Source organism: Crotalus tigris, unplaced genomic scaffold, assembly GCF_016545835.1.
Source record: "Crotalus tigris isolate CLP2741 ecotype Arizona unplaced genomic scaffold, ASM1654583v1 scf7180000024372.1857965, whole genome shotgun sequence".
NCBI classification, from domain to species: domain Eukaryota; kingdom Metazoa; phylum Chordata; class Lepidosauria; order Squamata; family Viperidae; genus Crotalus; species Crotalus tigris.
The window spans coordinates 247,312-263,917 of record NW_024100542.1 but is presented as its reverse complement, the minus strand read 5'-3'; the positions used below and the strand labels follow the sequence as shown (position 1 = coordinate 263,917).

Genomic DNA, 16,606 nt, shown 5'->3' with positions numbered 1-16,606 from the left:
CAGTTTACATGGAGAAGGTGCTTGTGATATTCAATTTCCAGGAAATGAGGGGGGAGGACTGAGATATAAAATCACTGATCCTCAGTAGTAGCACTAGACTTCTGGAATAGCATTTTTCTTTAGGAAAATGTTCCAAACTGATCTCTTTCACAGAACATTGTGGATTAATTGCATGCCCTGTACTAAGACCTATTGTTAAAGTACTATTATTAGGATCTGGTTGCTATTTAACTTTGAAAGTGGTTAATTTTTGCCTGCTGTTTATTTCTTACTATAAGTGTTGATCTGCAAACAAACAAATATCTCCTGAAACTTAATGCAATTATTGACTGACAGGAATAAGGATAGAAGCCTGTGGGTCAGCAGAATCTGATGGCCGTAGTACCCAAATCTACTTCCCCAGCATCACATGTGGACATCAGCAATCAAGAAAAATGAGAACCATAAGTTTCTCCAAGCTTCAGTTGCCAAAGAGAGAATATCATAATCAAATGTATGGAAAGCTACCAAAAATGTGAAGGGCACCACAAATATTATTTGTGTCAGCTCTGGTAGCCATTTGCCAACTGGATAAAGCAAATTTCACCCTATAACTCATCTGAAAGCCTGACTTAAATAAGCCCTGATAATTGTATCATACAAATACAATTAAAATTTCAATCTCTTTGTGATTATGAATTCTCAATCACAGGAGACAAGAGATTCAACATACTGTAAAAACCTCCTAGGAAAATACTTCGGATTCATCTTCTTTGAATGAAGTAGAAATGAGATAATTTTCAGCTCTAGTCCTAACCAAGTTTTAATTATAAGATGTTTTTGTTAAAGAAACCTGCCCTCCACCACCTCAGCTTCCCAATGCCATTAATATAGCCGAGATGAGAATCTACAGGAGCGAAGAAGAAATCAGCTTCCAGTGTCAAGAACATTTCCTTCTTCAAGGCCCACAAAAAATAAAGTGTGATGATGGAAAATGGCAAACACCTCCACGCTGTCTTGGTTTGTATGCTCAGTTTTGCCTTTATTTTTTAAAAAAACATGAATATTACAGATAAAGTGTAAGGATCAAAAAGGTAGGGAGAACATTCAGAGCATGGCTTATGGAATTCTTCACAGCCATTTATCCACAGTGGCCTCTCTGTATACGCATGTGCTCTGTTCCAAGAGCAGGTTCTTTACAGATCGTACATGTTGCCTCTGTGTTTCTCTGGATCACATGATCAAGAGGGAGGAGCTTAGGATGGAAGGACTGACAGCATCTTGAGCCTTTATCAACTGCTCCAATAGCAGCTGATTTTTTTGCATAGAGGTTTGTTTTCTGAATCACATTTCATTAAAAGAGATTTGCTATAGAGACACAATAGAAATTTCTTTATGATATTTTATTTCTTTAATTAACAAACCTTCCTGTGTCCCCTGCTTCTAGATTTACGATGTGAACCTCCTCCTCAAATTGGCAATGGTGTACTAGAAATTGAGAACCGCACATTTTTTCCTGGTGAAGTTGTGAAGTATACTTGCGTTTCAGGTTTTAAAGTTAGTCAAATAAATACTGTAACATGTGAAAATAAGAAATGGTCTGAGCTACCTGTTTGCAAAGGTAAGAAATAGTACTTTTTTTCTTTTGAAATGCCAATGTATAAAATAACTAAAATGAATAACACAATGGTCCAGATTGGGTAATATCAGTCTGTCCTTAATTTAGAGGAACTAGCCTACAAAAAGATTCCAAGTTACATGTTCCAGTTCCAGTTTATTAAGCACACTGATAGAACATGAATGAGAGTGATAATAAATCCATAGAGCATCAATAATTAAATTTAATGCATAATTCCTAGCTGTAGTAGGAATAGTCATACTTTTTGTCACTATGATCTGGTGCTTGAAGTTAAAGTCACTTGCTTACTTTATGTTTAGCTTTTTGTAGATTTGCTTCTACCAGGGCTTCAATGGGACATAACCTCTGTCTTCAGTTCAGTGGTCATTCAGAACTTGTGCCTTGGTTTTCTCCTTTGAAGATAGAATAACCTTATTAAAATTATTTTAATAATTTACATAGTTGATTTTGAGTCCTCAGCTTAATGGCAATAAATCACAGAGCATCTCGTAGAGTTAAGAAGCTTTTATTGTTGTTTCTTCAGCTCCGTTTCAGCTCTGAGGCACGCAGGCCTCTCTGCCTCTCTTAAGAACTTTCCCCAGACCAAATGGCAACATTTGGCATGCTTTGCTCCTCGCGCATGCGCGCGAAGCAGGCACCAGCCAGTCTGGTCCCGGGCCGCTTGCAACTGCCCGGGACCGTTGCAACATCCCAAGCCTGCCTTTGCAGGCTCAGGACACAACACCCCTTTCCCCCCCTGGCTAAGACTAATAACCATATGGATAGTTACACGCGACCTCAACACGAGCGTGATGTGCCAACCCAGGCTCCAATGTTACTGGGTTATTGTTCTGGGCATTAATACCCAACACCCATATTCCCATTGCTCCCAACAGCAGACACCTTCTCACTGTTTCTGCTTTGCCAGCAGTGTTACAAAGTCCTCAAGGTACTTAGGAGATCTCTTGACTCTCTGTGACCTCCTTAAACCCTGAGAATTCCCAATTCCATTTTCCCCAGAGGATGACATGGATTTGCCCCCTCTATCAGACCCTGGTGGTCCTTATGGACCGTGCCCCGTGCCCACTGGGCTCGTCAGAACAGGACTTTGTTCTCCCAATAACCTGGTTGGCTTACCTAGTTGCAGGCTCTCTGGCCCCTCTATAGAACTGCCACTGTTAGGCAACTCTGCAGTGCCTCCCAGGCCCATACTGGACCTATCAGGGGGATGCATTCCTTCGCTCCCCAGTTCCGTAATGGGACTGTCTGGGGCTTCAGTATTTCCCCAAAACTCAGTTGCCCCCCCCCATCTGTGCCGGAGGTGTCAGAAGTGGGATGTGCCTCTCCGGCCACCTCCCGGTGTGAATACCTCCTTCTGGAAACAGTAGCAGTACTGGGCCAACTAGACTGGTTGTTTGCCAGCTCCCTTGCAATGTTTGAGTTATTAGGATGCTCCCGGTTATTCTCCCTGACTGGAGTAGGCACTGGTGCCTGTGTGCATCCTAGTTCCCATGGATTCCTGTTTGGAACACTCGCGGAATCTTGGAGTAGGCCTTCTGTGGCCTCTCTGTTGGGGCCCGGCTGCTGCCAACACCCATCCCTTTGCCCATTGAGGTCCCTCTTCCCCCCCTGGAAAAGGCCCAGGAGTTTCTGAGGGTAAGTCCAGTCTTATACACAGCTGGTCGATATGCTGCTGAAGGACACAACCATCACCCAACGAGACCTCGTACAACAAGGGACCTGTAACCTTGCAAACTACAGCAGGAACCCACAAGTGACTTGGCCCATAGTTACAGGTCCATACTGGGACACCCATTTTCAATTGCTTCAGTGCCCTGGGTTGTGTAATCTTAGGAGGCAGTCTGTCCGGGTGCAACCGGTCAAGTTTAGTAATCAGTTTGCGCCCCCAGCGAAGTTCAGCTGGGCTTTTCCCAGTAGAAGTTGAAGGTGTGGTGTGGTATGCAAGAAGAAAATCTGCCAACTTGTGGTGCCAGTCCCCATAGGTCAGTTTCTTTAAAGCATCCTTGGTGATGCGGACCATCTGTTCAGCCATACCGTTGGTGGAAGGGTGGAAAGGTGCAGAGGTGGCATGACGAATCATGTTGGCCTGTAAGAAAGCTTGGAATTCGGAAGAGGTGAATTGAGGGCCGTTGTCAGACACCAACACATCCGGAAGCCCATGTGCAGCAAAAATCCCCCTCAGTACTTGAATGGTCTTGGCAGTGGTGGTTGAAGAGACAGGTACAAGCTCAAGTCATTTTGAATAGCTATCAACCAGGACAAGAAGAATTGACCCTGAAAGGGCCCAGCGTAATCGATGTGCACCCTAGACCAAGGTGACTGTGTTTCCTCCCATCTATGCACAGGAGCCTGGGGCATTTCTGGGTGTGAGCACTGACAAATGTGGCAAGTGTGCACCTTAGCCTCAATTTCCTTGTCTAACCCAGGCCACCACAAATGGCTGCGCACAAGCACCTTCATTCTTACAATGCCAGGATGACCCTCGTGAAGGGAACCTAAGACTTTAGACCTCATTGAGGTAGGAATAACAACTCTGCTGCCCCACAGCAGACAACCCTGAAAAGTGGATAACTCATGTCTCTTAAGCCAGAAACTCTGAAACTCAGTGCCTGGACAACTCTCTGGCCATCCAGACAAAACCCAGGATAAGACACGAGAGAGTGTGAGATCTGTGGCTGATTCAGCAGCCACATCCCTGGCATTTAAAGGTGACTCAGGCAGTGCCTGAATGGAAAGGATATTGATGGCAGGGGCAGGATCAGCTTCCACTACTTGTAAGGGTAATCTACTGAGGCCATCAGCATGGCCCATTTCTTTGCCAGGTTTGTGAACTAAAGAAAAATCATAGGCTGACAGAAAGATTGACCATCTCAGCATCCTGGGGGAGATGATATGGGGGGTTTGTTTGTTTGTAGTAAACAACCCCAACAAAGGCTTATGGTCAGTGTAGACTGTGAAATGTCTGCCATATAAAAAATCATGGAATTTTTTAATTCCAGCAACAACAGCTAAGGCCTCCTTGTCTATCTGGGCATAGTTTCACTCAGCAGAAGACAAGGTTCTGGAGTAATACGCAATAGGAACCTGAGTTCCATATGGTCTAAGGTGGCTAAGTACTGCTCCCACCCCATAAGGGGAGGCATCACAAGCGATGCACACAGGGAGAGTTTCATTAAAATGTGCAAGCACACTATTGGATGTGAGTAAGGCCTTAACCTCATTAAAGCTTGCTTCATGTGCTTGTGACACTGCCACACTGCCTGTTTGTCCAGAAGCCTATGAAGTGGTTCAGCTACATTAGCCTTGTTAGGAATGAATGAATTATAGAAATTCAAGAGGCCCAGAAAAGCTTGTAGTTCAGCTTTGGACCTAGGCCTAGGAGCTTGCATGATAGCTTTTAATTTGGACTCAGCAGGATGAATCCCATTGGCATCAATTTTGAATCCCAGAAAATCTGTAGAAGGCACCCCAATTTTACATTTGTCTTTTTTAAGCTTGAGGTCTGTATTCCGGAACCGCAGCAGGACAGCCCTCAATCTCTCAGCTAAATTTTGAGTGGAATCTCCAGCAATTAAGACATCAGCAAAGTAGGGGCAAACCCCTGGTATACCCCTCAAGGTATTTTCCGTTACGCTTTGGAAAATTCCAGGAGCCACATTTACTCCAAATTGTAGTCTTTTGACTTTGAATGCCCCCCTGTGTGTTACAATGGTTTGTGCTACAGCAGCAGCTTCATCAACAGGTAACTGTTGATAAAAGCCTGTACTAAATCTAGCTTTGCAAAAACACGCCCCCCCCCCTTGAGGGAAGCCAGAATATGGCTGACTACAGGTACAGGATAGGCATGTTGTTGCAATGCCTTATTTAGGGTGCATTTGTAATCTGCACAGATGCGAATGTCCCCATTAGCCTTAAGAGGCGTGACTATGGGAGTTTCCCAAGGACTGGAGTCAACAGGTTTTAAGACTCCTTGCTGAATCAATTTGTCCAATTCAGCATCATTTTTTCCTTTTAAAGCAAAAGGTACTCTCCTTGCTTTTACTCTGATAGGAGTGACAGTGGGGTCCAATTTTAAGGAAACTGGGGGCCCTTTGTATGTACCCAGCTGAAGACATCTGCAAATTCTTTGCAGACTTCTTGTAGACCTACTGTTTGCAAGCTATTGAGCCCTGTAACTTGTATTCCCAAGGCCTCAAACCAATCGAGTCCTATGAGACTCATGCACTCACCCCCCACTATCAATACATCTAATGGACCTTCAAAATTCTTATATTGTACGTTAAGGATGGACTCCCCCTTAACACACACTTTGGAGTTTTGAAAGTCTGTTAGAGCTATATTGGATGGCCTAAGCTTGGCCTGGAACCTACTGCTAGAGCAAATCTTTCTGAATGTGTGAATGGAAATAATTGAAAGTGCAGACCCAGTGTCTAGTTCCATGATCAATGGAACTCCTTGCAACTTCACTTTAAGTGACAGTTTCTTTTTGAGTGGCTTGTGTGTGCCTGTCCTATAAATGCTTCTTCGTGAAGCGCAGAAACCCATCCTGTTTTGGCTGGGGACCCTGGTACCTTTCAGGTGCAATTCTTCTCGGGGTTGTGCCTTCTGATGGCCCAGACACACAGCTGCTATGTGACCTTGCTTTCCACATGCTCTACAGATTGCAGAACAGAACCTGCAGTCGGTCCTCTTGTGGCGACCTCCACACCCGAAGCACTTAGGTACAGCTGAAGACTTTTCTTTGCCTTCCTTCTGCTTCCTTTCTTTGGCTGGGTAGAGATGATCCACCTCTTCTTCAGGATACTCTTCCGAGCTCTCCTGGACTCCCTCATGGTGCACGGAAACAGCTTCTGGAGTACTTCTGATAGGCCTCATATTCTTGATTGCCCCACCTGCTGCCTCTTCTGCAGTAACCTCTCTCAAGGCATCTTGGAACGATATGTCTTCCTTTGCAAAAAGTCTCTGCTGCAAGTCTCTGTTTCTAAGCCCACATACAAATCTGTCTCTCAGCCTTTCCTCTAAGTCTTTAAACTCACAAGGCTTAGCTGCTCTTCTCAAAGCTGCAATGTATTCTTTAGCTGATTCACCAGCCCGTTGATCCCTCTGTTCAAAGGTATGTCTCCATGCAATAACAGACAACTTGGGCTGAAAATGTTCTTTTAGTAATTTTTTAAAATCTGTGTAGGTAACAGATTCAAGAGGTGCAGGGGCTGCTAAGTTTTCAGCAATTTCAAATGCATCTTGACCACAAACACAGAGCAAAGTAGCGGCCTTTAAGCCATCTTCTCTTACTTGGTTTACTTTCAAATAGTTTTCTATTCTGGCCACATAAGACTCCCATCTTTCTGGGTGTGTGACATCAAATTCAGAAATCTTTCCTATCTTTGCCATTTTCTCTTTTGTAAGGAAAGGGTTGATTAGCCAGCTTACCTCCAACGACGCTGTATTGGCAGGCAGGTGCTGAATTTAATGCCGTCTTGCTAGCTGTTCTCCGGACTCCTGGGTAAGCTTACAATTCTTTTAATTGCTTGTAAGGCATCCCACCTTCGTCACCAGTTGTTGAGTCCTCAGCTTAATGGCAATAAATCACAGAGCATCTCATAGAGTTAAGAAGCTTTTATTGTTGTTTTTTCAGCTCCGTTTCAGCTCTGAGGCACGCAGGCCTCTCTGCTTCTCTTAAGAACATTCGCTGGACCAAATGGCAACATTTGGCGCACTCTGCTCCTCGCGCATGCGCACGAAGCAAGCGCCAGCCAGTCTGGTCCCGGGCAGCTTGCAACTGCCTGGGACTGTTGCAACGTCCCGAGCCTGCCTTTGCAGGCTCAGGACACAACACCTGACTATATCACAAAAGTGACTCTAAGCACTGAACAGAGGGTTAAAACTAAAACTCAAACACATATGTACAATGTCTAAAAATCAGTCTACTTCTAATCCAAAGAATAACACTGAACAAATCAACCAACCGGACTCAATGGAATGGGACAACTTATCTCTGCCAACTCACTGTGGCCAACTCACCATGGCCAACTTGCCACAGCCAAGTCGCCATGGCCAACTTGTCATGGGACAACTGCCCAGGAGACAACTCAATGTAGGACAATTCAATAATTCAATTTGATTATTCAAAATAATTTTAAAAGTATTTTAATTTTTGCAATTCACATTTCATTTTGTCCTTCCTTTGGCATCCTTTTTTAAATGATTCTGTTCGATCATTTCTTCAATATTAATGTAAGTCTTGTCCTGCAGTGAGTTGTCCTGTGGTGAGTTGGTCAAGGCGAATTGGCCGTGGCGAGTTGGCTGCGGCAAGTTAGCTGTGGCGAGTTGGCCATGGCAAGTTGACTATGGTGAGTTGTCCTAGATACCTCAATTAACCCCTGTCCAAAAGCCTGAAGGCCAATCAGAATTTTAGTCCCTTACAAAAGGCTCAGAACTTTGTTGGGCCAATCAGAACTAGTCTATAGGGTAGTGACTACAACAAAGAAGGCAAATGTTATCTTTATTTCACAAAATGGCATTGCCTAATAGATAACAGCCCAACCAATTGGTAGGCCATAGACTGAACACCTCTTTCCACTCACATAATTGAAGTTTATAGTTACCAAAAGACTGTTCCTATTCTATAACTACTCCGATCTATTAAAAAAGTGATTGTAGTGGTAAAGCTGGACTGGTGTAGAAGGCCTCATACTTCCTTTCACAGAAGCCTACTGATTCTATACACTCTAGCCTTTTTCTTCTTACTAGTAAGATTATATTTTTTATTTAGATAAAATTGAAAGCTAATTGTTTTAGCCATTTAGACCCATCTTCCCTTCCCCCAAGGACAGGGTATTGGGGGGAAAAACTTGTTAAAGAGAAACAAGAGACAGCACACAGCAAAATTCTAATTTTAGGATCCAGAGGTTTATTTCAATTTGACACACAATTTCAGTATTTACATTTCAACAACTTATTGCAATAAGGACCAAGTGGACTAGTGCTCATCAAGTATGACAGCTGGGCCAAGAGGCAACACTCAAATATTTGAACCAGGTTTTATATCATAACATTGTGCCTACCTCCAGCATTGTGGTGCCACCCAGTAGTCATCCCACTTCCCTTTCTTGGACTGACCTCCGGATCAACTCTCTATTCCTGAAACTGACCACTGTGTTAGTTCCTTATTCTTATTCCATTGTCCTAGTTCAGTAATTAACCAGTTTCCTGTTCTTCCTTGTCCTTGCTCTAACCACTACTTTCCTCACTACCATTTCTACTCGTGTCATTGTACCTGTGAACAAGGCTCAGTTCCTCAATTCCTACACTATCTGTTTCCACACTCTGTTCCTATGGAAAATGTGTGCCAACCACAATCTTTCACCATCTACTGCAAAGGTCACAGTTTTTCCTTTTACTAAGTATTTCTCAGCAGACATTGTCTTTATTTTAATTGACTGTCAAAGAAATATGATTGATTTATACAGAAAGAATTATTAAGATATTTTTTCCTTTCACAAAGGTAAAACAACAGCATACTCTGGCACTGCTTATGTTCAACATATACAGTAAATAAATTTGTCAGGTTATATGCCAAAGGATACATCTTTTACCAGAAACCTTGCTTCAGTACATAAAATAGTTTTCCCATGTCATGGGGAAAAAATCCATTTGGAGAATAGAAAGAATGTTTAATGAAAAATTGACAATAGGGTTCATTAGTATGCCAAAATACATTCCACTATCCAAAATATATACATGCTTACCTATTTAAGAGTATAGCTGTAGAAGAGAAACTGAGAAGGATGTTATATTCTTGATGTGTATCTGTCTGCTTTTGAACATGTGGGTGTGTTGTGCACATATCTTTTTAAAATGTTTACTGCAAAACATTCATTACAGTGTCTGTGCACATAGAGTTTTTGACTTAAGTTACTAACAGAGAAATCTCCCAACAGGATGCTAATTGAAAACGTTATCTAGGAAAATTCCTTACAGGTTTTGTCTCTAAACTAAGATTGTACTCTTAGCCATTACTTAGCCATTAGTTATTATCAGAGAATTCCAGGGAGATTGTTCACAATCACAAGCGCATATTTTTCACCCAGGTAATTGCATTACCATCTCTTTTCTTACAAAGCTAGCATTTAATCCTGAGTGGTACTTGTTGAGTCCGTGGCGGGAAGCAGACACGAGAAGCAGTTGAAGTTCTCAGTTTTCTTTATTCTGCGTTCAGCTTACAAGTAGATGGCTTCAGCAGCTCCCAAAACCTCCATACTTCTTATATAGACATTTCCCGGGTAAATGCGATACTTTTCCCACGCCAGCACCCGCGCATGCGCACGGCGCTGGCGACAGCCTGTCTGGTCCCGGGCAGCTTTGCACCTGCCCGGGACTGCCTGCAAACACCCGAGCCGTTTGCAAGGCTCGGGACATAACACCCCTTTCCCCCGGGCTAAAACTACTACCAACATATAATCATTTATTTTATTCAGTGTTCTGCTTCTCAGTGCTCCTATCGTTACCTGGCTTTTGTTTAGCCAGCAATGTTATGTAATCCTCTAAGTATTTAGGAGACTTCTTTGCTCTCTGTGACCTTCTCAGCTCTGGGTTACTAGCATGAGTTCCCTGACTTGAGGGAGATGTGAGCCTGTTCTCCTTATTTTGCCTTGGTGCCTTCCAAGGACTGTGCCCCGCTGCCTGGCCTGCTTGCTCACCCACCGGGCTCGTCAGGCCAGGGCTTCTGTCACTTTGTGACCTGGTTGACCTGCCTAGCTGTAGACCCTCGGGCCCCTTGAAGTGATAGCCACTGCTGGGCGTCTCTGTTGAACCTCCTAGGTCCATCCAAGACCTGTCCGGAGGCTGTCCATTCCCTGAACCCCGTTCTGTGTCCGGGCTTGTGTGGGTTTCTGTACTTTCCCAAAACTCAGTTACTCCCTGAGTTGGGCTAGAGGTGTTGTAGTCGGGACTTGGTTCCTCGACCACCTCCCTGTATGTTTGACCCCCTGTAGGATTTGGGGTAAGGTCAGGCCAACCTTGGGGATTGTATGCCAGCTCTCTTGCGGGGAATGATTTGTTGGGATGCCCCCGGTATCCTCCATGACTGGAGTGCTGTGTGATATGTGTGGAAAGTGAGTATGCCCCCGGGGTGACTCCCTGGCTGGAGTAGGCGTGGATGCCTGGTAATTAGGTAGGCTCATAGAATTCTTGTTCGGAGCTCTCGCGGAACCCTGGGATGGGCCGTTTGTGGCTCCATCAGTGGAGATGGGCAGCAGCTAGTGCCCTTCCCTTTGCTCCAAAGGGTCCCCCTCCCCCCCTGGAAAAGACCCAGGAGTCTCATCTGAAAAGTCCCACCGAGGGCGGAGTTGGTCGATGTGCCGATGCAGGACACGACCGTTGTCCAGGGCTACCTCGTAGGAGAGAGGACCTGTGACCCTGGAAATAGAAGCGGGGACCCATGTATGACCAGGCCCGTAATTGCGAGCCCAAACCGGGGCACCCACAAGCAGTTGTCCATGTGCCCTAGGATGTGAGGTAGATGAAAGCAGTCTGTCCGGATGCAACCGGTCAAGTTTAGTAGTAAGTTGACGCCCCCAACGAAGTTCAGCTGGGCTTCTCCCTGTAGAAGTGGACGGTGTGGTGCGATAAGAAAGGAGAAAGTCAGCCAACCTGTGATGCCAGTCCCCGTAGGTGAATCTTTTCAATGCGTCCTTTGTGATGTGCACCATACGTTCAGCCATACTGTTGGTGGACGGGTGGAAGGGTGCAGACGTGGCATGACGAATCATGTTTGCCTGTAAAAAGGCTTGGAATTCGGAGGAAGTGAATTGAGGGCCGTTGTCGGACACAATGACATCTGGCAGCCCGTGTGCAGCAACAATCCCCCTCAGTACCTGAATAGTCTTTGCAGTGGTGGTGGATGAGACAGGTACAACCTCAAGCCATTTCGAATGGCTGTCAACAAGGACCAAAAAGAACTGGCCCTGAAAGGGTCCAGCGTAGTCAATGTGCACCCTAGACCATGGGGACTGTGTTTCCTCCCATCTATGCACGGGAGCTTGGGGCATCTCTGGGTGAGATCGTTGGCACAGGTGGCATGCATGCACCTTAGCCTCAATATCTTTATCTAAACCAAGCCACCACAAGTGGCTGCGCGCAAGAGCCTTCATACGAACAATGCCAGGATGACCCTTGTGGAGGGATTCTAAGACCCTAGTCCTCATTGAGGTGGGAATGACAACTCTGTTTCCTCAAAGCAGACAACCCTGAGAAAGGGACAGCTCGTTCCTTTTGGACCAGAAACTCTGAAACTCAGGACTAGGGCAGTGCTCAGGCCAACCAGACAAAACCCAGGAACAGACACGTGAAAGTGTGTGATCTGTACCTGATTCAGCGGCAACATCCCTGGCACTAAGAGGGAGCTTGGGCAACGCTTGGATTGATAGAATGTTGACAGCTGGCGCAGGGTCAGCTTCTACTACTGGCAGAGGCAATCTACTGAGGCCATCAGCATGGCCCATTTCGTTTCCAGGCTTGTGGAGTAAGGAAAAATCATATGCAGACAAAAAGATAGACCACCTAAGCATTCTAGGGGAAATGATTTGGGGAGTCTGCTTACGTGTGGTAAACAGTCCCAGCAGAGGCTTATGGTCAGTGAAGACCGTGAAGTGCCTGCCATATAGAAAGTCATGGAATTTTTTAATTCCAGCAACAACAGTCAGAGCCTCCCTGTCTATCTGAGCGTAGTTGCGCTCAGCAGAAGACAATGTTCTGGAGTAATATGCAACAGGAACCTGAGTTCCATTAGACCTGAGGTGGCTCAGGACAGCTCCAACCCCATAAGGGGACGCATCACAAGCGATGCACACAGGAAGAGACTCGTTGAAATGTGCAAGTACACTGTTAGAAGTGAGCAAAGCCTTGACTTTGTTAAAACAACCCTCATGCGTTTGTGACCACTGCCCCACTGCTTGCTTGTCTAGTAGCCTGTGAAGAGGCTCAGCTACACTAGCTTTTTGTGGAAGAAAAGAATTGTAGAAATTCAGGAGGCCCAGGAAGGCCTGAAGTTCGGCCTTGGACTTTGGCCTAGGTGCTTCTAAAATAGCAATCAGTTTGGATTCAGCAGGGTGAATCCCAGCAGCATCAATTTTGAACCCCAGAAATTCAGTAGAAGGCACCCCAATCATGCATTTGTCTTTTTTGAGCTTGAGGCCTGATTTCCTGAATCTTAACAGAACAGCTCTTAGCCTTTCAGCTAGAAGGTGTGTGGAGTCTCCTGCAATTAAGACATCATCAAAGTAGGGGCAAACCCCCGGTATGCCCCGCAGTGTGTTTTCCATTACGCTTTGGAAAATCCCAGGAGCGACATTCACTCCAAACTGCAGCCTTTTTACCTTAAGGGCTCCCCTGTGGGTCACAATAGTCTGAGCTATAGCAGCATCATCATCAACAGGCAGCTGTTGATACGCTTGAGCTAGGTCAAGCTTTGCAAAAACACGCCCCCCCCCCTTGAGGGAGGCCAGAATATGACTGACCACAGGAACAGGATAGGCATGTTGCTGCAATGCCTTATTCAGAGTGCATTTGTAGTCAGCACAAATGTGAATGTCCCCATTTGCCTTTAGAGGCGTGACAATGGGGGTCTCCCAAGGACTGGAATCAACAGGTTCTAGGATTCCCTGTTGGGTCAGTTTGTCTAACTCAGTGTCAATTTTACTCTTTAAAGCAAAAGGGACCCTTCTTGCTTTAATTCTAATGGGAGTGACAGTGGGGTCTAGCTTTAGGGACACAGGGGGTCCTTTGAATGTGCCCAGCTGGGGGCTGAAAACATCTGCAAATTCTTTGCAGACTTCCTGTAGGTCGAGTGTTTGTAAACTGTTGAGTCCTGTGACGTGTATCCCCAGGGCCTCAAACCAATCGAGTCCTATGAGACTCGTTCGTTCACCCCTACTACTAATAAGTCTAGTGGACCTTCAAAACTCTTGTATTGCACGTTAAGGGTGGCCTCCCCCTTAACACACACTCTTGAATTTTGAAAATCTATTAACACAATGTCAGAAGGCCTTAACTTGGCCTGAGTTCCACTACCGGAACAAATCTTCCTAAATGTATGCAAGGAGATAATTGAAAGGGCAGACCCTGTGTCTAGTTCCATAGATAATGGAACCCCTTGTAGCTTCACCTTGAGTGACAGCTTTTTCTTAATTGGCTTGTGTGTGCCTGTCCTAAGGATGCGTCTTCGCGAAGCGCAAAACCCTACCCTATTCTGGCTGGGGAATCTGGTACCTTTCAGGCGCGGTTCTTCCTGAGGTTGTACCTTTCGTCGGCCCAGACACACAGCTGCAATGTGTCCTTGTTTGCCGCATGCCCGGCAGGTAGCGGAGCGGAACTTGCAGTTGGTTCTCCTGTGGTGACCTCCACAGCCGATGCACTTGAGCGGAGCTGAAGAGCTTCCCTTCTGTTTTTCTTCCTTTGTGGGGTGGAGACGGTTGACTTCCTCGTCCGGATCCTCCTCGGAGTTTCTTTGGACGTCTTCCTGGTGCACGGATGCAACCTCTGGACTGTTTCTGATCGGCCGCATGTTCTTGACAGCGCCGCCTGCTGCTTCTTCTGCGGTGACTTCCCTTAAGGCATCTTGGTAGGACAATTCTTCTTTAGCGAAAAGTCTCTGTTGTAGATCTCGATGCCTTAACCCGCACACGAATCGGTCCCTCAGTCGTTCTTCGAGGTCTTTGAACTCGCAGTGCTTGGCGGCCTTCCGTAATGCGGCGATGAATTCTTTGGCCGACTCACCGGGCCGTTGATCCCTCTGCTCGAAGGTGTGGCGCCATGCGATGACGGACATCTTGGGGTGGAAGTGCTCCTTCAGTAGCTTCTTCAGATCTGCGTAGCTTACAGACTCTACTGGAACAGGTGCTGCAAGGTTTTCTGCGATGTCGAAGGCGTCTTGGCCGCAAACACAAAGCAGGGTGGCAGCCTTCAAGCTCTCTTCCCTCACTTGGTTTGCCTTGAAGTAGTTCTCCACCCTGGCTACGTATGACTCCCACCGCTCTGGATGTGAGACGTCGAATTCCGAAAGCCTTCCGATTTTTGCCATCTTCAGGAGACGGGTCTATCAGCCAGCCTACCCCCGAATGCGCACTGGATTGGCGGGTAGCTGCCGAGTCGACGCCGTTCCGCCGCTCAGGACTCACTTGGGTAAGCTTACACTTCTTCCTTTCCAGGCGGTGTAAGGCAATCCCACCTTCGTCGCCAGTGTTGAGTCCGTGGCGGGAAGCAGACACGAGAAGCAGTTGAAGTTCTCAGTTTTCTTTATTCTGCGTTCAGCTTACAAGTAGATGGCTTCTGCAGCTCCCAAAACCTCCCAACTTCTTATATAGACATTTCCCGGGTAAATGCGATACTTTTCCCGCGCCAGCACCCGCGCATGCGCACGGCGCTGGCGACAGCCTGTCTGGTCCCGGGCAGCTTTGCACCTGCCCGGGACTGCCTGCAAACGCCTGAGCCGTTTGCAAGGCTCGGGACATAACAGTACTATTGTCATTTACAAGGATTTCCTGACAAATGGAACAGTGGAAGTGCTGATTACCTATACTCAGCCTATATGTAGCAGATAAATCAATTCTTATCTTACTGAATACACCTGCAATGTTATTTATCAATAAGACTGGAATGACCATATTCTCGTATTATACTGGAAAAAGCTCAAATTAAATAGAAATTATAATGAGACAGTTGGGATTTTTGCCCAAAAGCTCTTAGTTACAGTACATCAATTTAGAGGGATAAAGATAGGAAAAGTCTGATTCTTTAGATATTTAGACATTATCTCCCAAGCATTAGATACTTAGACCAAACAGGTAAATTGTCCACAAGAGATCTAGAGCAATTTGACGTTTCTTACTAAATAAAGACCTGATCCCTTTAAGATATTTTTAAAGTTAAAAATAAAATTTCACAAAGCAACTTTCCATATTCCTCTCTGTGTTGAAGATGCATTGCAGGAGTTGGAATCTGAAATACCTTTCTTTGATGTGAGTTTGTTTTTGTAGATAATCCATAACCACTCGTATTCCTCTTCAAGAAAGAACATTTTAATATTTGTTTAGAAAAAAAATAGGACAGTCAGGGTGAGCTTTTCAACTTCCAATAGCCATTTTCCAGAAAATGGATGCAAGAAATTATTTGTAAAACTCAAACCTTAAACCAGTCATTTGTACATAAGGGCAACATCTTCAGAAATGGCACACTCTACGACTCTGTCCTGTGGCATCTAGAATAGTTCCCATTAGTTTCTGTTGATCTGCTTTTAGAATGTAGTTTTACTAAATCCTGAAACAACTCAAAAACTTTTGGTGGTTTCTTTTAGAGAAAAACAGGGCAGAGAAGCATTTTTTGCAAATCAAAAACCAAACTTTAATCAATTTCTTCAGCTTATTCCCTTGCGAAAGAAAATGAATTTTAGTAAATACACACTGCAGTTATACTTAAATAACACAACATTAAATTATGCTCTTCTGATTTAATAGTCTAGATTATATCTCATAATCTCCTGCAATATTTAGGATTCTATTTAAAAAATGTATTGGACTTCTGAAACATACAGCCCCCCATGAAGGAATTCTTTCCAAAGGTTAGGGTACATTGAACTGGGCTCTCGCATCTTAACTTTTAAAAAACTGGCATTGATAATGATATGCAGAATTGTTAATGTTTAAAGAAATCAGCATAAGTTAATTTGTGTTGAAAGTAGCCTTTTCCATTTTGTTTTTCAGAAAAGTCATGTGGTCCACCCCCGGAAATCCACAATGCTTCATTGCAGCAAGAAGACAGAGAAGAATATGATCCTGGAGAAATAATAAACTATAAATGCAATCGAGGATTTTATGCTGAAGGCAATGCTAGCAAAACATGTAGCAAAGGAGAATGGATGGGATCGTTCACTTGTGTTGGTACAGTTATTTTATTTTTGAATTACTCCAGGTAATTGTTTTCTAAACAGAATTG

At 44.9% G+C, this 16,606-nt stretch overlaps 1 protein-coding gene across 4 annotated transcripts in view; it reads left to right on the top strand.

Moving 5' to 3' along the window:
* LOC120301235 (complement factor H-like) overlaps positions 1-16,606 on the top strand; it is a 99,317-nt gene that overhangs the window by 68,818 nt on the left and 13,893 nt on the right. For all 4 annotated transcript variants that reach the window (XM_039328177.1, XM_039328175.1, XM_039328178.1 and 1 more), the window contains 3 exons: positions 829-999; positions 1,427-1,600; positions 16,375-16,551. In XM_039328177.1, the coding sequence (XP_039184111.1) occupies positions 829-999; positions 1,427-1,600; positions 16,375-16,551 (522 nt within the window). The remainder of the gene's footprint in view (positions 1-828; positions 1,000-1,426; positions 1,601-16,374; positions 16,552-16,606) is intronic.